Genomic DNA, 23,560 nt, shown 5'->3' on the forward strand with positions numbered 1-23,560 from the left:
TATGACGTGCGAGGCACAAATCTCCCATTTGTAGGGGAACGTGCCGCCTGAGCCCAAATTCTGATACCTGATCTGATACAACACTGGTGGAAAAACCTCGCTTGTCGTACACAGCATTAGCGTGGTGGATTTGACGGTGACAAACCGCGCGACGACTGAAAGGTTAATAAAAAAAATAGTTTCTCTCAGTAGTGCTACTATAGGAACAATAGGTCTACTGTAGGTGCAAGGGAGCTTAAATTTTAATCAAAACTATTTATTTCAATCATTTTTTGAGCAACATCGAGCTGTGAATCAATGGTTCTTAGATAAATAGCTCCTGACCTTCATGTCAAAAATATTTTGCGATGATTCTCAGCAAAACGCCCTGTACGCTAGTACGACTATAGGGGACTGTATACTAAAGGTACATCGGACTATCAAATTTGAAGCAACATTTTCTCTAGTCAATAACTGGTTTTAAATGATTATCGTTTTACCAAAAGATATCGAATACGTTGCATGAAATTATTAATTTCAATTTGTTCATGAACGTAACGGAGTCTTTTAAACATATTTTTGCAATTCCGTACTATATGAGCCTACTTTTCATCTGAGAAATGAACAATATAATGGCCTACTTTTCCTACCAGATGAAACAGTGCTGAAAAGTTCTACTTTTCAGTACCGTTAATGGTGCTGAAAAGTAGCACTTTTCAGCACTGTTTTGGTGTCGTCAACTATTGAATAAATCTTATCACACGTCTCTTCTCTAATTGCTCTGAATTATTAAAAACTCATTCAGCTAGTTTCTTATTCCACATCTATTGGGCGAACCAAATCAGACTCAGGAGAGCTATTCTAAATAAGATTCGGATCGTCTAGCGGACGTAGAAGATGTAGTAAAGTTGGCAAGTCAAGCTCACAAAAAATCCATATCTCCCTACGGCGGCTCGTGCGGGCCTCATCTGCCAACTGTGGGTTAAATATGGCTGAAAATTGCATGTGAATTCGGCGTCTTACCTGTTCCGAGTGTAGCTCAAATGTGATACCGATGGGAGAGTGAAAATTTGTGACACTCCTGTGCGAACAGTATCATAGCTTACGTGATTGAAAACTATGAGTCGATACTACACGTGGATGTTTGTCCATGAGGGTTGCCTTCTATTTCTAGAAATAATCCAACTAGAACGGCATTTTTCGTAATTGCAAAAAATGTTGTATGCAACGCGTTGCAAAATGATGATTTTTTCAGCACGAGTTGTACATTTATCCAACGAGGCTTGCCGAGTTGGATAAATACGACGAAGCAACATTTTCTAGTTGGACTTCTAGTTGGACTTGTTACATAAATAACTATTAAGCAACGCTTCTGTTTCATAAAAGCTTCCAGATTGTTGTATTTTGGTTAGACCATTTGATCTATGTCATATTCGACGGAAATAATTGACGCTAGGTATGCAAGACAAGTAAAAAATTTCTGCGGAAGATATGGTCAAGATATTTTCTACGGTGAGTTCCATTTGGATTGACATTTCTTTTCAATTGCGTACTGCGACCAAAAAAAAATGCTTTGCTAAGTTTTCGACAAAACTTATTACCTACTTATAGCACAAACTATTTGAAAAAGTGCAGAAAAGTTTGTAAGCAAAAATCAGGTATCAACGTTGAAACTAATATTTACCGAAGATGATTAACGAATCATGCAACTTTAAAATAAATTTGAAGAGTTTTCGGATCAAAACCTCCAGGATTTAAGAAAACACTTGTTTACATTGCAGTTAACAAGGCCGTGGACTTTTTTTTTTATTTACCTGTGCTTTCTTAGTTTTAGCGTTCTAAAATTTGTTTTCACATTTTCATAAATAACATCATTTAAAAAAATTAATATTTTAATACAATATGATTAATTTAAGTGCATAATATGCTTCAAAACCACATATGTTTAAGGCTAAGTACCCCGTCATTCGTTTTAGCAGCCATGTTGACTTTGCAGCTCAATATTTCAAAGTAATAAAAGTAAGTTTGTAATCGTGAGGTGAATTAGCAACAATCATTAACGACGTGTACAAATTTTGATTACGAACTACTTCGCCTTAACATTTTTACATCAGTAAACTTGATAACTTAACCAATCTTCGATTACTTATGGTAATATATTGAACTGAATTTTCAAAAACATATCAGGGGGGCGATTCCAAAAATATATTGGCCTCAAGGGGGCGAAAGTCAAAAAAGTTTGGGAAACAGTGCCTTAAAGGTTCCGCCATATCGATTTATGAAAAATACCGTATTTTGACCTTTTGTGCCGAATTTTCCAAATCCTAGTAGATATTTTTACAATATTGTTTTTTTATTATTTTTCTATAAGCTATTTGTCATTCGTGTGGTATTATTGTCTAAATCTAATAAACTGACATTGTTTTTACCTACGAAACTTTTTTAAAAGATTTTTAGAAAGTTCATATGCTCTAAAGAATGCTATAAATTAGCACATCTTCCATTCTAGGAACACAGATTTTTTTTCTGGGACACCTTAATGACGCAAGGATTACACTCCAAAAATTTGTCATGTTCGAATCATTACAATAAACATATAGATTTTTTCCATAATGATTTTCATATAACTCTTATTTGGAATTCATACAGATAGAGTTTATTACGAAAATCATATAACATTCAAACAAAAAGACTATGGATATAAAAATCCAATGTAGGTTGGTGTCATATACAAAATCATATAACTTTCGTGTGAAACTAAATTGTAATTGTTTCTTTAATAACAATTAATGGGTTTTCAATTTGCATTTTCTATATTTGATTATCCAAAATAAAATTTCAAAAATAATAAAATTGTTCAAATAAATTTAAAATTGTTTATTTAACATTTCTTCAATACAAAGTGAGCGAAATTCATAAAATAGATTTCCTTGATTTGGGAGAGACCTAATACTTCGCCGTTTATCAAACATTACATTATTCGGGTGTTCGCACATATTGAAGATTATCATCTCATAGTTCTACGTCTGTTTCAACAATTCAGAGGGAATTTTGTTGCAGCATGTTTGGTGAACAATTTCTGAAATGATGGAATATCTCCCTCCCTGAATTTTATGCCCAAAACTAATTAACAAATAAAATAACTTACTTCGATAACGTCAAGCAGAACATCGAAGGTTCATAGTTGCATGGAATTTGAAGCAGAACACTTCAACGACCAAGACAAAGGCTCACGAAGAGAGGTACCATATTCTGAAATATATTAAAAAAATAGCAGTATAATCAAAAAGAGCTGATTTCTACAGCTTACCTTTGATAAGATCTTTGAAAATTTTCCAACTAATCGTCTAGAAACAGAAAAAAACAGCAAATTGTGCAGTTGCCGTGCCATCGTGTAGCTAAATGAGAACCGATGTTTTTCACATTACACAATCAGATACCATGTATATGATTTTGTAATGACTGAATGGATAATGGCGTCCAATGAGTTTTATGTAGAATTTAAATTGCTTCCATATTGTTATTATTTAAACTCAATTGGATCTTCATATAACCGTCATTGGACATTAATAAAACCTATCAAATCTGAATTCCGAAGCAAGTATATGATTTTTCAGACAAGGATAATCAGATTAATTGGCTCAGTGTAGATATTTATCGACTGATACGTTAAAGTCACAACCAGGGCAGAATTTTCCGTTTGATGAAAAGCTTCCTTCGTCAAGCGCAGGAATCGAACCCGAAGTGTGGGGCACTCGCTAAACGTTTAAACGCCTAGTCGCCATTTATGAAAAGCTTTTCCTAGTAAATCATTACTCAACTTATTTGAATTGCGCTAACGCTAACATTACGTAATGAGTCAATACTGCCCATAAAAGTATAACTGTCCCACACGGATTTTCGAACCAACACCTATTTTCGTCGCAACACTCATGTTTCAATACATACTTTACTATGCATATACAAATTTACATACTTTGTTTGAAGATGTTGTGGAAAATATGAAGTTGGTAAAGTCTCATATTTAAAAATAAAGTCATAACAGTCTCAATATGAACTTGCAATGCCCACAGTAACTGCAAAACGTGAGTTATGGTCAAGTTTATGTATTTTACTGATCAATAGAAACAAAATGATTGCGGTGGTGCTAAATGTTTATGGCCTGCGGAAAGGTACTAGAAAATTGTGTACATTTGGATGAGAAGACAAAGTTAAAACTTTGAGTGCTATTTCCACAATGCCTACGTTATGGGACAGTTATGCTTTTATGTGCAGAATACGCAACACAAAAATGTTGCGTAAGGAACTCATAGGACATTACATGACGCAGTGTGAGAAAGTAGGCCATTTCATAACCCATCTCCGTGATGGAAGCCTACTGTGATGATAAATTGTAAAAAAAACCTACTGATTAATATTTTGAATCTTCTGTAGATTCGTTAAGGATCCGTCAATCTTCAAATTTTTCATCAAATAAAATATGATACTCCAATATGTACAACAAACTGGTGTAAAAAGCCAATTCGTCTCGTGCTTTTGCAACTTGAAATAAAATGTTCAATGAAAAATCCCCACGACGTACAGCCTGCCGACCGAAGATAATCTTCAGGGTGAGTCGCAATTCCCCATTTGGTAACCGTTGCCCACAGTAATGCCGCTGTTTAAACATAAATTGGCTGTGGCGTAATCGCATACCAAACAACTATCAACGTGTATGATAGTAAAAGTGTTCGGGTTGACAAATCGCATTGCCAAGTTTATGCTTTGCTCCTACTGCAAGACCAACCAACCGGACTGAGTGTCTGACTGTCGCAAAATCTAAATTATGGTAATTAACAGCTTCCTGTCAATGTTGCACGGCGTACATTCTTAGTTTGGCCTGTCAGCTCAAGCAACGCATGGCCAATTCAAGTGCGGCTAATATTTCAGTCCATACGCAGACGAAACTAGTTCGACTAGTGTGATACTTTAGTCGTGACATAGACATACAAATGCACAGGTTGCGAATCAGAGATGGACTTTTAAATCACACTTTAGCGTTAGTGCTTTTTAGAACTTGTATGCATACGGTTGAAAAAAACAGAATCTTGAAGCAAAACTCAAAAATATAGTACCATGCTAGAGGCGGGTCATAAATTGTTATTTTTTTGCATTACTATAATAGTTTCCCGCCAAATTATCTGAAAGAGTTAGTTGTTCCTGTTCTGTCGGCGCTCAATTTATTCCCAAGAGTGAATGAAAAAGTGATACGCGTGAAAGGATCTTCAATTCTCTTCAAGATAAGTGTTTTCATATTGCTAACTAAACCAGCTTTGTGCTCTGGTGTTGGTACGGTTTTGTTTTAAATTGTTATAGTTTTTTAATTGTTCGGTAATATTTTTTGGCATTTATCCGTGGGCATGTATGTATTAACATTAGGGTGATATCTAAGATAGTTATTTCACATAACAACTTTTTTTGTTTTACATGTGGTCTCGAACGTTTGCTAAAAATGTTAGAAATGTGGCTTTCACGAGATAATTTCAGAATTGTTACATCACGAATTCTGTACGTTATATCTTAGTTTACAAATAGTACGAAGTACTTTGATCTGGTGGAGGAAATTATAACATGATTAAACAAAAATCAGTTTTAAATTTGTTTCAATTAAAACAATTTGTTATAAAGAATTTGAGAACAATTGCTTATACATGACCAGTTTTATTTCATGCGCAGAAAGTGACAAATGTTATTATAATTCCGGAACAACATCTGTTCCCATTCTGTTGTAATATTATACTTCGCAAAAAAAGTTGAAAAAGTTTTCGTTGGACATATTTTTTTATATTTAAATTGCAAATAAAGATTAAAATAGTATGTTTATCAGTCCGCAGTCCGGGAAGTCTCCCTTCTGTTCTTACGGCATCCAGTATTTTTAATACAGATATCCTGTAAGTATGAACAAATAAAAGGTACTATAATCATAAGGTAGAATACTTGTTCATTATGCCCCACTGCGACATTATCTTTGCCCCGCCTACAATCTTTGTTTAGGGATAAGACATGTTTCGACAAATGTGAGATTTCACAATGTCAACCTTTTTTTACCATTTCATTCGTAGTACTCAACAGTTGATTATCATTTTCATACAGGAAGCGTAGGATGAAAACTACATTAATACTACTTACTTAATTACAAATCATACATGCTCACTATGCCCCGCCTACCCCTAATTATATTAATAAGCCGAAATGTGCTACATTTGATTGATATTATGGCATACGTATAAAAAAACTTTTTTGTCCTTAGAATATGGAATAAAAGTGTTTAAGACGGGATTGGTGGTCTTATGAGGCTTAAGGACAAAAGGTCGAAAGACAAAATGTCGAAATGATAAAAGGTTGAAAGACGAAAGGTCGAAATAAAAAAAGCACCACAAAAATGATTTGCTCGGTGGGTTTTTTTTCTTATTTGAAATGAGGTTTTCGACCATTCTAGAGTGTCCCTCCCAGGACAAAAAATCCCGGGATTTGATAAATTTCGGGATTTCCCGTTACCCGGGATATATGTTCTGCCTTCCAGGGAATTCCGAGATTCCCGAAATGAATGCAAAATTCGTTGAACACCCCTAGTTTTTTTTATATTATAACTTAGATATTCACGATACTTTATATAAACAATAAAGAATTTGAAAAAAAACAGCAAACCCATAATTAGTCAAAGTAAGCCTTTGTTTTTTTTTATTACCTGATGAAGTTATATATGAACTACAACTTACTATTTATCTTTAACTTACTTTTTATCTTTTTATCTACAACTTACTTTTTGTCTTTAAAAATTACTTTATCATCCTATTTTATTGTAGAAATATTGTACTGTTTATATTATACTTCGATAAAAACAAAAAATACTGGTTTTATTGAAAATCTGAGGATTTCCCGGGCCAAGCAACATTTTTTATCTCGAATCCCGGGACAAGCAAAACGGCCGGAAAATGGACACTCTAGTCCCTTCTTGCTTGCTTATCGACATTTTATCTTTCGACCTTCTGTCCTGTCGATCTTACTCGTTTAATGGCTACAACTTTTGCTTCATAAACAGAAAGTCAAGTGTTATATCCCAGCTCCGTTCCTTTCCTCGTACTGTGTAGTTGTATCCACCACTTAGCTCCCACACTTAAGGTGAAACAGTTTGGAATCAACTTCTAAGATTGCACTGAAACTTCAAAGGCACTAATCTCGCAAAGGAAGCATCCAACAAGAGTGAACTTTTTATTTTGGCTTTGTGCACAAGCAGAAACCTTAAAATAAGAAAATCAGGAACGATTGCCTTCTATTTCTCCAGTTTTGTGTCTTTGAAAACGCGAGTAGGGTCACAAGTCGGCCATTGTGACGGCCATCTTTAGATTCCGAGATGTTTCACCTTAAAGTGTTCAAGTGATGCAAAAATATCAAAAAACAAAAAAAGTTGTTGCGATTAAAATATTTTTTGTAGTGAGAAAATGATGCTGCTACTAGAGGGGTTAACCATGTCATTCAATTGACGACGAAAAAAAGTTTTTATAAAAAGTGCTTTAAGACGTAGTAGGCCGTCATTGAAATTTGTTAGCATTGTTGATGATTGTTGCTAATTTATCCCATGCTTGCGAAATAATAAAAATAAGTTGGTTTCACACAGAAATAACTGAAAAAGTATCAGCATAATTTATGCATGCAAGCGCATACATTGATACTTTATCGAAGCAATATCAACTATGAGAACTGAGTTTTATTACTTTGAAATTGCGAGCTTTAATTCCAGAATGGCTGCCAAAACAAATGATGGACTACTTACTACGTCACAAATTATCTTAATTTTTCGAAATCGATTTTTTTAGTTATTGTTCAATAGTAAGCTGTTGTTTGCCAATAGTTTTACTATTGAAACAGTTAGTTCACTTTAAATTAATCTTATGAGTATGGCATCATATTCTATTAACAATTGATTAGCTTAGTTAATATTCATCTGATTCGGCTTGTCTCAAGTTCATCGAAATCAATGGAGACAATGGAGATCAGGAACTACCAAACAGAGGAGGAAAACAGAGGAATAGATTTTCGAAACTCTTGCTCTGCTTATTGGAAGCATTCAGGTTTTTATTGCAGTTTTTTTTATGTGTTTGATATCTCAAAATTAAAGGAAGTGTCTTTGTTTGGTAGGGAAATTTTGATACCTCAGACATTTCTCGAAGGTTCTGCTTTTGAACATTTCACTTCGTTTACAACATTTTGAAATTTTCTTGAAGTAACATCTAAAATTGCTCTCGGTTCTTCTTTATGCGGGGGATACATACTGCGTAAATTCAAGAATCTGTTCAATCGCGTAAAAAAATGGTGTGGTTCTCAACAAATCATGAACTAAGACTTTTAGATTTCTTTAAGCTGGACCGCGTAAAAACGCATAAAAAGACCTGACTGTTGTGTAAATTCAGACGTTTGATATTTTTCATGATTTCTGCAGTATTTAAACATAAATTCTACTTGTGAAATTATTCCCAATTTATTTATTTATTGCAATTATATTTCTCTACAATTAATTATAACTTTATGTAACATTTATGAACCTGTAATGAAATGCAGTGCATGAGTGATACAATTTTGTAGAAAAAAGTTGTCAACTAATGATTTGTTTTAAAACCACTTTAAAAGCTCTAAATGCAACTTTCCTCGTAAATCTGATAGAAAGTGGACAAATATGACAACGTTCATTTTTTGGACATTATGACGAATTGTAAAACGTGAGAACAGTTGTCCAGTTTCGAGTGTCTGAATTATTATTATTATCATATTATTGTCTTTATTATAGTGACTTTCGCCCATGGCGCCACAATTAACATAAATTGCAACATGAATGTGCATAACATAACAATGTGAAGATGAATCGAAGCCATACCTGAAATATTGGCCTTATCTGATTACGCATGTAAATTTGTTCTGTTGGATACTAACTGATGGTAACTAATCGGTCAAGTTTTCAACGTTATCGATTGTTCACCCTTATTATGATAATGAAAGAACTATCGTAACGCATGATAATGAAAACACAAGAATGTGACTTTCACCGCTAAGTGAATTTACATATTATTAGAAATTTTAATCGGTCACAAATTGACAAAGAAATACGGCCAGCAGAAAGTTATCTATGTCTCTGGTGAATTAAAGAAATAGCAAACCAACAAATCTGATGTTCTTATTATTAACTTTCTGGTAGTGACCCATTTAATTACTAGGCGGGTATTTCACCTTTTCGAGCTTATAGGACTATTATACGGCTAATATAGGCATTAGGCATTAGGTTTGTTCAAAAAACCGTTTTTGCTCCACACCGCTTATTCGATTATAGATCAAATTCTGAGTGTTCTCCCAAAATTTGAGCCTATTAGGATAAAACTTCAAAGTTTATATGGGAAAAGCAAGCAATTCATTCAATCGGTCATAGTGTGTGTAAAGAAACTTTTCGCAGTCCTTTCGTGGTGTGAGAGAGACTCAACTGAAATATAGTTTTATTGTGAAGAAATGGTAACTGACGTATAACAAAATACTTACAAATTAGTTTTCGCAACTCATTTGATTCTACACCTAAGAATCCCACAAATTCGAATGAGGTTAGGGAGCTAGCGATGGTAAAATTCATATTATTATCGCCCAGCTATAAATTCACATGAATACCTACATATTACTTAGTTAACCGTGTAATTCTCAAATTCACTCGCTAGCAATAGGTACTGGCTAATTCTACAAATTAACTAAACCTGTAATCAAAGTTTGTAGCATGTGAGTACATAATAATAGTAATAATAGTAATAATAACATTGTAATTCATGTACTGGCAAACTTACAGGTCCGTAAAGCAAAAATAATGCTAAACTGTTTGTTTTATATGCCAACAGCAACTAATATAGTAAATAATTACAAATTCTACTAATCTCCAACTAGTTCAATATGTTTACAATGACTTTTCACTTTTCTTCTCGATTGACGTGGGCTGCCAAAAGATGACAATACACCGTGCGGCGACGCCGTACCGTAGGGGTCCCAATAATCGTCACACCCCGGCCCGTAATGCCACCAGGTTAGGTGGTCTTACCTTCCTCCAATATCTCAAGAAGAGCTACCTTTATAGCCGGACGCCTTACAACTCCAGATTCCGTTTGAACATCTACTTTTCGTACCTGTCCATCCGGGGCTAAATGAGCCCGCAAAATACGACCACGTTGCCACCCATTTCGCACGGACTCGTCCACAATGATTACAAGATCTCCTTCTTTTAATGGACGCACCCCTGCAAACCACTTCGTTCTCCTGGCGATCGTGGGTAGATAAGCTTTGATCCACCGTTTCCAGAACTGGTCTGTTAAATGCAGCATTAGCTTCCAATTCGTTCTCAAAGCAGTGGACTCTTGTATCGGGATTCTAGGTTCGGCATTAACTCCACTGGAACTCATCATTAAGAAATGATTTGGAGTCAGAACGGGTTGTCCTGGTGACTCCAGAGGCACGAACGTTAAAGGATGCGAATTAACAATCATTTCTATCTCTGCCAGCAGTGTTATGAAGCCTTCATCGTCCAAATGCCTTTTATGCGAAAGCACTTTCAATCCCTCCTTCACAGAACGAACTTTCCTCTCCCACACTCCGCCCATATGTGGGGCCGCCGGAGGGTTAAAGTGCCATTCAGTGTCAGCATTCGTGAACGTTCCTGAAATCTCTCGGTTGATAGCGTTTATCTCATCTGAAAGTTCTTTGGCAGCTCCGCGAAAGTTGGTGCCGTTGTCGCTATAAATCTTTTGTGGTGCACCGCGTCGTGCCAAAAAGCGCCGAATAGCCATTTTGCACGACTCCGCCGACAAAGTATGCACCACTTCTAGATGCAACGCCCTCACAGTTAAGCACGTAAAAAGTGCAACCCAACGTTTGATGTTAGTTCGACCACGCATTACGATCATCGGTCCAAAATAATCAAGGCCCACAAAGGTAAAAGGACGTATGTAGGGACTTACCCTTGGCTGAGGTAACGGTGCCATTCTTGGGGGTGCTGGCTTAGCACGATACACACGGCACCATTGACATCGGTTGACTACCTTCTTCACCGTTGATCGCATCTTGGGGATGTAATACTTCAGTCGCAGTTCATTAAGCACAGTCTCTGTGTTGGCATGCCCGTAACGTTGATGAAAGTGACTGATCAACAGGTTGGTGACGTAGTGTTCTCTTGGAACAATAATAGGATTACGAAAGTCATACGCAAAATAAGCGGCCTCGGGATCGATTCGACTATCCATCCTAACGATCCCATTGTCGTCGAGAAATGGTGAAAATTTGAACATCCAACTGTTTTTTCCTAGTTTGTACTGGTTGTTTGATGGACGTCCAGGATTCGCTTGAAGGGTAACTTTTTCATCGGCAAATTTTTCCGACTGGATAATTCGCCAAAGACCGTTCTCCGCAGCCATGTAATCCTCTTGTGTTAACGGCGCGGTGGACGATGATGTACGTTCACGTACACGATGGCGGCATCCATGAATGAAATGATATACCATAGCAATTCTTTTAAGTAAGCCTTGAAATGTTGAAAAGTTTTCGAACTTAACAATGCAATCGTCAGTTGTGCCATGATAAGCGAAAACTGCCCTCAGTTCCTCATCATTTTCGTCTGAATCCGGGTATTTTGTTGGCCAACTACTCGATGGTTGGAATAAAAATTCAGGAGCGGTGAACCATTCGCTACTAGGGTCGAGTGACGGTCCGCATTTGCCCCATTTTGTGCCTTTATCTGCCACGTTCACTTGAGTTGGTATCCATTTCCATTCTGAAGGTCGACTAGTATCAAGAATTTCTGCGACGCGGAATGATACATATTGCCGATATTTTCGCGGATCAGATCTCAACCAAGATATTACACATTTGGAATCGGTCAGAAATGTTCGTTTTGTAATTGGTAAAGTGTGACTCTCATTTATAACATTCGCCAACCGTACTCCCATCACAGCAGCATTTAGTTCATTCCGTGGAATTGACTGCGGCTTCAAAGGGGTTACTTTTGATTTCGCAGACACCAACGCACATCTCAGAACTCCTCGATCCATTATGCGAAAATAAGCGACGCAACAGTAAGCCATCTCACTGGCATCGGTGAACACAACTAACTCTGTTGATTCGAGACTCTCCGGAGCATAATTGGGAAAGTAACACCTCGAAATGCTCACCTTGCTCAGCTCTGAAGATAGTTTGATCCATCGCTGCCAGTTGGCGAAGTCCCTCGGCGAGATTCGTTCATCCCATCCAATGCCAGACCGCCAAATGTCTTGGATGAGGATCTTGCCATGGATTGTGTAGGTGGCAATGAATCCGAGTGGGTCGAAGACACTCATTACCACCCTGAGCACCTCCCGCTTGGTCGGTATTATTTCACCGTGTAACAAATGCTTGAGATCATCACGCACTTGCAAGTTGAAAACGAATACATCTGACTCGGGAATCCAGCTTATTCCCAATACGCGTTCGGAATCCATGGTTTTGTCCACGGAAAATCTTTTGACGGTTTCAGGGTTTCCTTCCCCAACGCGACTTAAAACTTCTTCAGAGTTGGACTGCCAGTTTCGGATTTCGAAGCACGCTTTGCTGAAGACTTCTCGAACATCGATTACCAATTGGGCGGCTTCATCTGCAGTATCGCGGCTGTCAAGGAAGTCATCCACATACGTATTTTCGATGATCGCTGTGGCGGCTTCCGGAAATGTATTTTGGTATTCCGTTGCATTTAAATTCTTCGCGTACTGCGCTGAGCAGGGGGAGCACGCAGCCCCAAATGTAGCAACATCCATTATATAAATAGCTGGAGGATCTGCTGGATCTGCTCGATAAAGGAACCTTTGCGAATGCCGATCTTCCTTCCTTATCTGAAGCTGATGAAACATCTGCTTAACGTCTCCTGCAACGGCGAATTTTCTCTGGCGAAATCTGCAGATTACTGAAGGAAGGGAAACCAGTAGGTCTGGTCCCTTCAGGAGCATGGAGTTTAGCGAGACATCTTTTACTTTTGCCGCCGCATCCCAAACAACTCGTACCTTGCCTGGTTTGCGTGGGTTGCGAACGATTCCCAACGGCAAATACCAAACGCGTCGCGGGTCTGCGCTTTGAATTTCGTCATCCGTAGCTATATGGGCATACCCGCGCTCTAAGTATTCCAGCAGTTGATCGTTTACAATTTTCTTCAAATCCGGATCCTTTTCTAAACGACGTTCCAGGCACTTCATTCGTCGCTCAGCCATTGAGAAACTGTTTGGAAATTCAACATTGTCGGTTTTCCATAATAAACCAGTCTCGTACCTTCCAGTGGCCGTTCGTTTTGTGGTGCTCTGAAGGATTTTGCGTGCACGCTGATCCTCAGGAGACTCTGGAGGACGTGCTCCGATTATTCCAAAATTCTCACTGTCGAAATATTCTTTGATAACATCATGAATGATTTCATCTGGTTCGGTGATTTCGTGAACCATAACTTGCACACTTTCTGGAACTGACCGTCGCCCACCGAATACCGTCCATCCTAACCGAGTCTTTGAGGCGATAGGCTCTCCATCTCGACGCTCTCTTGATTTTAAAGCCAATTTCAACCTGGCATCCGCTAGTCCGATGAGTATTTGTGGCTTCGCTTCTTGATAGCTACTGACCGGCAGACCTTGAAGATAAGGGAAGTGTTTGGAAAGTTCCGGGTAGTCTAAACTCTGCCGTGGTAGTCCAAGTTCTTCCACGGTGCACACATCCGTGAGGTGGTATCTATGAGCATTCCCAATCCCAGCGATGTCCAGTTCTACTCTTTTCGACGCTGCTTCTCTCCGAGTAACGTTTGAGGTCCATTGAAGCACGAGAGACTGTTTCTCGCCGTCGAGTCCTAACTCGTTGGCAATGCAATTCTCCAGTAGTGTTTTATTTGAGCCGTCGTCGAGGAACGCAAATACATTCAACGATTTGTTCTTTCCAAAGAGCCTTACAGGTAGAACTTTGAAAAGTGTGGAAGATTGTTTTTGACTATGTATGGTGACCAAGGCAGGCGAGGGAGGAGTGGTGATGATGGCTTGCGTATTTTTGCCGGGATGCAGCATCTTGTGATGCAAATCCTTGCAATCGTCAATCCCACAAGGCTGCTTTGTACGGCACGGCCATTTGCCATGCGCAACCAGGCATCGCTGACACATTCCATTTTTCTCAACAAAGGTCCACCGTTCGGCAATGGAGAGACTTTTGAATTTGTTGCAAAATCGTACTTTGTGATCAGTTTGATGGCACCCAAGACATGGCTTAGCCTCTAACTTCTCCTTCCATCTGCTGACAGAATTATTTGGTTCTTGCTCCAATGCGTGAGCGTTAACAAAACCACTCTTCTCTTTCTTTGTCCTTCGGGGATCATCCGCATGAATTGATTCTGATGGCAGACTAACGTGACATGCTGCTGTCTTCAGAGACGACACATAATCACTGAAAGCCCTTATTGAAGCGTCCTGCGTGCGCTGGGAGTGCAAGCCCCAATCCAGGCGCATACTCGGTGGCAGCTTGGCGACGAGCTCTGAAAGCAGCATAGGGTTCGCTAAATGCATTTGCAGATTTGCAGCTTCGATGTACGTCACGAGATTACGAACTTCTCGACCGAACGTGACTATTGTTTCCAGTTTATTAACATTGGGTGGAGGCGCATTCCTGACCTTAGATAACAAACAGTGTACCAATTGTTCTGGGCGGCCGCATTCATCGCGCAGCGTAGCTATAATTTCTGGAATCGCTGATGGTAGGGTGAGTATACTTTGTACCATTTCTCTAGCTTTCCCTACCAGGCTTCTTTGGAGCCGAGCCAGATTTTCGTCGGGTTGAATTCCGCAAATTGCTGTCGTGGACTCGAAGGCACTCAAGAACATTGGCCACTCAAGTGGATCTCCAGAGAACTTTGGGAGTTCTTTCGATACAACCTGTCTTGCTGCTAACTGCTGTGCGCTGATGAGTCCACCAGTTGACTGGGACGAATGTTCGGGTACCAAATTAGGCATATACTGCATACTAGCCTGCTGATTCCATGGTACATACTCTGATTGATTCCACGGACGTAAACTCGGGAACATCGAGGTTGTTGTCGCAGGTATAGCCCCTGGAATCGATGAAGGTGGGACGTATCGATACTGCGACTGAACAGTTGTAGTTGGATGAGGCAGTTGTATAGAAGACCGAATAACGTTGCTCTGTGGTTGCTGCGTTAGTAATCCAGGCAGGGTTGGTTGAGATGATTGGAAATCAGTGGCAGTCGCTGATGGAAACGTCACTTTACATTGAGTGTCAATTCCCGATGGAAAAACTGACCCCGGAATAGCATGTGTTGATGGCTGAGAGGTATAATGACCGACGTTCTGACTAGCATACGCATCAAGCTGAGCGTTCGCCGATGGGATGGCGGGAAGCGTTGGCTCCAGTATGCCCGAAGGTTTCTTCGGGGGGAGCATGTGCTTCGGCAATCCGAGGGGCGTATTTAACACGTTGAGCTGATTTTGCTGACCTTGGTCGACCTGCTGCTGCTGTTTATCATCCACTCTCGTATCCACAGGATGAGTTTTGGGAACTGCTCCAGCACCGCTCACTGGTGTAGATGTGTGGACACCCACCGGTGGTTGCTCAAAACCCTCCGTTTGTTGCAGACTTTGTTTCACAATGTTCGTGGCTTCAACCCATGTATTCACATCACGTTGACGATTTCGGAGACGACTGACGCTGCTCCTGATACTGCCGCATCCCGTCTGTTCGGCTTCAGCTTCGGCTTCTAAACTGTGCTTTTCCAATAGGAATCTGCGCTCTCTCTCAGCTCTCTCGAGCTGAATCTTATCTTCCAAAGCTTTAAGCTCTTGAAGCTGTTTGAGTCTCAGTCGAGCACTGGATGTAGACTTCGTCGACGATATTGAACCCGCTACGGAACCACAGAACGTAGAACAATGATTGCATCGCCATGGTCCGTCGAAACCGTCAGGAATACCAGCACAGCTACAATGCCATAATGCATAGCACTTGCTGCAGGCAACGGTCTTCTGATTGGAATCCAATATCTTGCAACCAATGCACGCAGCCAACGATGTGGATAGGGCATCTTGTCTTGTGGGATTCGAGGTGCTCATCGTAATTTTTGAGTTTGTAAAGAAACTTTTCGCAGTCCTTTCGTGGTGTGAGAGAGACTCAACTGAAATATAGTTTTATTGTGAAGAAATGGTAACTGACGTATAACAAAATACTTACAAATTAGTTTTCGCAACTCATTTGATTCTACACCTAAGAATCCCACAAATTCGAATGAGGTTAGGGAGCTAGCGATGGTAAAATTCATATTATTATCGCCCAGCTATAAATTCACATGAATTTTTGAGTTTGTAAAGAAACTTTTCGCAGTCCTTTCGTGGTGTGAGAGAGACTCAACTGAAATATAGTTTTATTGTGAAGAAATGGTAACTGACGTATAACAAAATACTTACAAATTAGTTTTCGCAACTCATTTGATTCTACACCTAAGAATCCCACAAATTCGAATGAGGTTAGGGAGCTAGCGATGGTAAAATTCATATTATTATCGCCCAGCTATAAATTCACATGAATACCTACATATTACTTAGTTAACCGTGTAATTCTCAAATTCACTCGCTAGCAATAGGTACTGGCTAATTCTACAAATTAACTAAACCTGTAATCAAAGTTTGTAGCATGTGAGTACATAATAATAGTAATAATAGTAATAATAACATTGTAATTCATGTACTGGCAAACTTACAGGTCCGTAAAGCAAAAATAATGCTAAACTGTTTGTTTTATATGCCAACAGCAACTAATATAGTAAATAATTACAAATTCTACTAATCTCCAACTAGTTCAATATGTTTACAATGACTTTTCACTTTTCTTCTCGATTGACGTGGGCTGCCAAAAGATGACAATACACCGTGCGGCGACGCCGTACCGTAGGGGTCCCAATAATCGTCACAGTGTGGATACTGCAACACCTAGTAACCATGATTTGTATGTGCTGTTTTTCGCGCCAAATGCAGCAATGTTGTAAATTCAGAAAGTTAATGAGCATTGTTGAAGAATTTTCCGATTGGATATAAGTCAAACCAACAATTATTGAGACGCCTAATTTGAACACGGTCTTCGGCAAAGTTGTAGCTGACAAATGTATCTAACAGTTCAAACTTAATGCTAACTCCCAAGGGCTCATATGCAAACATTATGACCGATTGAATGAATTTCTTGGGTTTCGCATAGTAATTCTCTTATAAACTTTGAACGGCTTGTGCTGTCTCAGTTTTCATTCAAATGTGCTCAAATGTTCGGAGGACACTAAGAATTTGAATCGAACGAGCAGTGTTGAACAAAACCGATTTTTCGAACCACCCTGATAGGGACATAGGGCATTCGTGCCATTGAAGATTTGGTACAATATCAAATTTAGATTACAAATTGTTTCACCTTAAACAGTTTGGTGAATTGAAACTTACAAATGAAAGTCTCTTACTAGATGCACAAATATGTTTTAGCATCGTCTGCAACGTTGAACTAAAACGAAATTCTTATGGTGCTCATGTGGCGTTTGAAACACAAATCAAAAAAGATTTAATTAATTTCTGTATATTTAGAATTGGTTGAAGTCTATTACTTAGTTTATTATCATTTATTTTATTTGCGACACTTTACCATTATTGTGGCTTTTGATCTATTACTTAGTGAATTGGCACAATAGTATACTGCCCATACTCGCATAACAGTCCCATTTTCTATAGGATTCCCTATATAAATGGGACTGTTATGCGAGTATGGGCAGTATAACCATTTGTTAATATTTGAATTGAATATTAATTACTATTGATTTTCTACCAAAAACTTTTCTGATATTTAAAAAAATAGACTGTTTTTAACAACTTTAGTTCGAACGCATCTAGCTTGTAACATGTTTTCCTTTCAGAAACTACAATTTTGTTGCTAACAATAGAAACCAAGGGGCCCAGATAGCCGTAGCGGTAAACGCGCCGCTATTCAGCATGACCATGCTGAGGGTCGTGGGTTCGAATCCCGCTGATCGAGGACCTTTTCGTAAAGGAAATTTTCTCGATTCCCAGGGCATAGAGTATCTTCGTACCTGCCACACGATATACGCATGCAAAAAATGGTCAATCGGCAAAGAAAGCTCTCAGTTAATAACTGTGGAAGTGCTTATAAGAACACTAAGCTGAGAAGCAGGCTTTGTCCCAGTTGGGACGTAATGCCAGAAAGAAGAAGAAGAATAGAAACCAAGGGTGCCAAAGTCAATTGAGACTGATATGCGAATATCGACAGTATGTGATTCTTATTGGATTTTTGTATCTTCATCGTTCAGATGAACTTCCAGGTAAAACTTACGTGTCATGCGAATTGCCAACCATATGATGGGAAGCTCAAAACTTCGCTCATTTAACGTATAAACTACCTCAGCTACCCAATAACATTATTATATCCAGACACATTTGGAGCAATTATCCCTATTCAGAGGTTTCTACCTTGTCGCTCTTTTCATTCATCAGGAGTTGGTTAGTTTCAATTCGCATTTGGTCGCCTGCGTTATATTAACTTTGCAAACCCGTGGAGTAAGAAGTGCTGCTAACCTAGCAAATTATTTTGTTTTTCGTTTTCTCCAGACAGGAAGCAATTCCTCGTAACTCAGTCATCAAATATCCAATCTGCATTTGATGAAATTGGCGAAAATAGTGTAATAAATCATGGCTTCCAAAATGAGCGCGGAAGGCAGAGCCAACGAAAATTCAGCGAAGGACAAAAAATATATATCCGTTGCCGAGTTTTACCATGGTAGGAGCATCTTCATAACCGGAGGCACTGGTTTCATGGGCAAGGTAAGTTTCTTTTTTTTTTTGCGAAATATGAACCGTTCAAAATACTAATTCCATTTTCATATTCAGGTTCTCATTGAAAAGCTGCTACGTTCTTGTCCAGGAATAAAGAATATTTTTATTCTGATTCGTCCGAAACGAGGACAAGACATATCCGCCAGATTGACGGAAATTTTGAACAGTCCGGTAAGTTTTACTAGATCTCTTTTTAATACACTTAGTTTTTTTCGTATCATAATACTCAAGACTGATGCAAATTTTGAAGTTTAGCTTCCCTATGCTTAAACGATTTCAATTATATGCCACGCATTTCGAAGTTTGTATGGAAAAAGTCTACCTTTCTATTCGGCCATCATGCCAATTTGCTGACGATCAAATTTTGACTGGATCAAATCAAATCAAAATGTTGCTTTGAGAGATATTGAAAAATCATATCAAACTGCTATAGACGTTGACCTCAACAATAAATTATTATCCAGACGTCCAATCACGATGTGTTCTTCAACAAAGTGGTAACTGCTAACTTCGTGGAATATTATAATAATAAGCTAAAGGGCTGAACACATAAGGTTGAACTTTAAACCTAAATAATGTCCATGCAAACTTTAAATGGTGTAGGCTTAGCCAAATTTGTATTCACATAATTCAAAAATCAACAACCAAAAAAATCAAAATTTGTACCAGTCTAATGGTACGTATAGCACTCGCAGGGAGAGCGGGACAGGTCTCATATGTATCGAACATGGGCTCTACTGGTGTGTGTGTGTGTGTGAAATAGCAGATTATAATGTTAGCATTTACTGGACTCCGGGTCTACTTTGATCTTATATTTTTCTAAACAAATGTTACAAATACTGGCATCAAAAACTCATGACTATATATTATATTTTGTTTTCTGGTAGTTGGAAGCATGTTTCAAAAAATATGATTGATTTCAAATTTTGCTGATTTTGGGTAACACTGATTACCCACATAAAGTATGGTTGGAATTATTCAAAAGACTATTATCAACAGAATTCATAGCCTCTGGATATAAAACCCAGGGTGTCCATCCATCCGGGAAATCCGGGAAAAGCGGGAAAAACCCGGGAATTCCAAATGACCGGGAAAATACGGGAAAACCCCGGGAAATTGTAGAACACACCGGGAAAATACTTTCAATTTTAATTACTATGGACGAAACACAAAACGTTTGTGTGGATGCCTGCCTTATAATTCGAACAACGCATTCTAACTGTTGGTAAGATGTTAAAGGGATAGTTAATATTTTCTAGTTTTTTTTATTTCTTTAGTCCTTCAAAATCATTGGTTTCATGCAAAGATCTTCAGTATTTTTTTCTTACAACAGATTTCTTATAAGATGCTGTGTATAGTTTTTGGGAACTTGAAATCAGAAGACACAGTGTGTTTGTTTGACAAATTGAGACATGAATTTGCGAAAAAATACGCGTTCTAGTGAGACTCGAACTCACGACTCCGTGTACGCTAGACCGGCGCTTTAACCAACTAAGCTACAGAACACCTTATGATTCTGCGGAATAGAAAGCCAAACTGAATCCGAGTACTAACTATGAACACATCTCTTTTCGCAAATCCATGTCTCTTTCGGACTTAGATGCCAAACCCCCACCACGCTCACGTTTGTATCTCCCGATCGCAAGTGAGAGCGAATTGTTTATGGATGCTGAGTTCTTACGCTCTACAGCCGCATACCTATAAGCCGAACACTTGCCAGCACGAAATTCAGTATGCGTTGAGCTCTCAGTGCGGTCGCACGCTCTACGACCAACTGCGCCAGGAGGACGCAACTCGGGATAAATTAAAGAATGTTTGCCCTTTACTGGCATATACCAGATTTGCTAGTATGTCCGAAACATAGTTGGGAACTTGAAATCAGAAGACACAGTGTGTTTGTTTGACAAATTGAGACATGAATTTGCGAAAAAATACGCGTTCTAGTGGGCAAACATTCATTAATGTATCCCGAGTTGCGTCCTGGCGCAGTTGGTCGTAGAGCGTGCGACCGCACTGAGAGCTCAACGCATACTGAATTTCGTGCTGGCAAGTGTTCGGCTTATAGGTATGCGGCTGTAGAGCGTAAGAACTCAGCATCCATAAACAATTCGCTCTCACTTGCGATCGGGAGATACAAACGTGAGCGTGGTGGGGGTTTGGCATCTAAGCCCGAAAGAGACATGGATTTGCGAAAAGAGATGTGTTCATAGTTAGTACTCGGATTCAGTTTGGCTTTCTATTCCGCAGAATCATAAGGTGTTCTGTAGCTTAGTTGGTTAAAGCGCCGGTCTAGCGTACACGGAGTCGTGAGTTCGAGTCCCACTAGAACGCGTATTTTTTCGCAAATTCATGTCTCAATTTGTCAAACAAACACACTGTGTCTTCTGATTTCAAGTTCCCAAAAACTATGTTTCGGACATACTAGCAAATCTGGTATATGCCAGTAAAGGGCAAACATTCATTAATGTATGCTGTGTATATTTCTGGAAAGATATGCAGCAAATTCGAAAAAAATCTTATGAAACATGATTGAAATGCTTGAAGCATTTCTGAAAGAGTACTTAGGGACTCCCAATTAAATTTTTGGCGATGCTTGATAGCTTTCTTTCAAGATGCATAGAATTTTTTTTTTCGCAGAAATCCTAACGGAAATCTAGGCAATAATTGACGAGTTACTTTAAATATGTTTGAAAAAATCTCTAAAAAACTTATTATTAGAGGATTGCTAATAAATAATTCAGTTAATTGTATGAAAGACCCTTGGTCGGGTTTTCTTGACATTCTAAGTAGATTTCTAGTGGTTGGTGGAAAGAATCCTAGGCAGATTTATCAAGTGTTCCTGTTCGGAGGATTCATTGTGATATTTGGTGAAGATTTGTTAGGAATACTAGCTTGATTAGTCCTCTTAATCTATGAAAATCCTTGAAAAGATTTTGTACAGATTTGTGCACATTTCTTCCGGCCATTTTTTATTAATTTGTTTTGATATCGTTAATGAATCCATGGCGAGATCATTTAGGTATTCTTGTGCAGATTTTCGTTTAATTCTTAAAAAGATTTTTGAAAAATTTTCGATGGATTTCTGGGAAGATGCTGTTTTGGATGTATGTCATTTTTCTAGCAGGTTTCACAGAAAAATAATTAAATAATTTTTTAACGATATATCGTTTCTGTCAACAAAGCTCATCCCTCATTCGCTCTGAATTCAAGGAAAGTTTCACTAGATCAAGATTTCTTCTAGGGACTAGTAGGGTTATATTGACGCAGTGTTTCTAATGTATTTATAGAACAGCTGCCATTTTTTTTCAACTGTTTCGAAAAATATAAGTTTTTTTCGACAAATAATTTGGAATAAATAATAATTCAAGGTAAAAATCCTGTTCTAAAGGTAATTGAAGCAAACTTTCAGTTTTGACATTTTATACAAAACGTTCAAGAGATCTTTGTTGATTTCCCAGTAATCCTTTCCTCTTTTAAAATTCGAACCGTTAACATTTGGCACCTGCAATATTTCAAAATAAACATCTATATTAATTCATACATAACTTAGATCAAGTTCTCCGAATTCGAACATGCTTTATGGATAAAACGATTAAGTTGCGAATGTTTTGAATAATTCTGTACTACTCAATAATTTAAGACAGAACCAACAGGGTGTCTACTACCTGAAAAAAAAAAAACTGGAATTATCAGGGAATTTTATTCTACCTGGAAAAACCTGGAATTCTCAGGGAATTTCGGCTCCACTCAGGGAAATTATTTTGAAACAGATGGTATAATATGTCGTTTTTGTGACAAAAAATCTCCTCAATTAAAAACATTTTCGGCTGCGCCGCTATCGAAACGCTAGTTGACAACGATTTTTAATTAATCAGCATAAAACATGTTTAGACAAGGACACTTAAGATTTCCAAATTTGTAAAGGCTCTAAAGTCCCTTTTTTAATCTGCTTTTTAGGCTTTAAACATACTATTCCACAAGTTCTTAGGCGACTCTTCCACAAGTTCTTAATGATATTTCTTAGATCTCGCGAGGAATGCTTCAGTCATTCAAGTAATTTCTCCAGTGATTTCTTCTTGAATACTTTCAGAAATGTCTCCCCAGATACTATCAGCGATTTCAATGGATGCTTAGAGGCATTTCTTCAGAATTTGGTCCAATAATCCTAGAGCATTCCAACGCTGCCTCAAAGTTTATTCCAGAGTTTTTGGGAAAAAATGTTTCGACATTTTCCTACAAAATCCTAAAATAATTCCTTAGCCGATTTTTTCATTTATTTCAGGCATTTTCATAAGGATTTTTTCAAATATTCATCCACTATTACTCTCAGGAATTGCTCCAAAAGTCCATCAGGCATTATTAGATGATATCTATTATTAACTTCTCAAAGAATTCCTCGATAAATTTGACATAAGATTCCTCATTAAGTTGCTCCAGAAACTTATCTTGGAAGATCTCCAGCATATCATCAAAATATTGTTGCTGTAGTCCAAACACTTCTCTAATGAGTTTTCAAATAAAATATCCATGGATTATTCAAAACTCTAGTCAAAATTCAGGGATTCAATCCAAATTGATCCAAGTAATTTCTTCAAATCGTCTTGTAGGACATTATTTGAAGATTCTAATTTATGTTTTAAATATTTTAG

At 38.2% G+C, this 23,560-nt stretch overlaps 1 protein-coding gene across 3 annotated transcripts in view; it reads left to right on the plus strand.

The window, feature by feature from the left end:
- Positions 1 to 23,560, plus strand: part of LOC5569013 (putative fatty acyl-CoA reductase CG5065) — a 66,646-nt gene that overhangs the window by 31,832 nt on the left and 11,254 nt on the right. Inside the window, exons 1-3 of one of the 3 annotated variants that reach the window (XM_021854399.1) lie at positions 5,028 to 5,258; positions 18,687 to 18,899; positions 18,966 to 19,082. In XM_021854399.1, the coding sequence (XP_021710091.1) occupies positions 18,768 to 18,899; positions 18,966 to 19,082 (249 nt within the window). In that variant the 5' untranslated portion in view covers positions 5,028 to 5,258; positions 18,687 to 18,767. Of the gene's footprint in view, positions 1 to 5,027; positions 5,259 to 5,845; positions 5,910 to 18,686; positions 18,900 to 18,965; positions 19,083 to 23,560 lie in introns of those variants that run through there. The other 2 variants (XM_021854400.1, XM_001652617.2) reach the window with 2 other exon arrangements.

The sequence above is a fragment of the Aedes aegypti genome, chromosome 3 (assembly GCF_002204515.2).
Source record: "Aedes aegypti strain LVP_AGWG chromosome 3, AaegL5.0 Primary Assembly, whole genome shotgun sequence".
Lineage (NCBI taxonomy): Eukaryota > Metazoa > Arthropoda > Insecta > Diptera > Culicidae > Aedes > Aedes aegypti.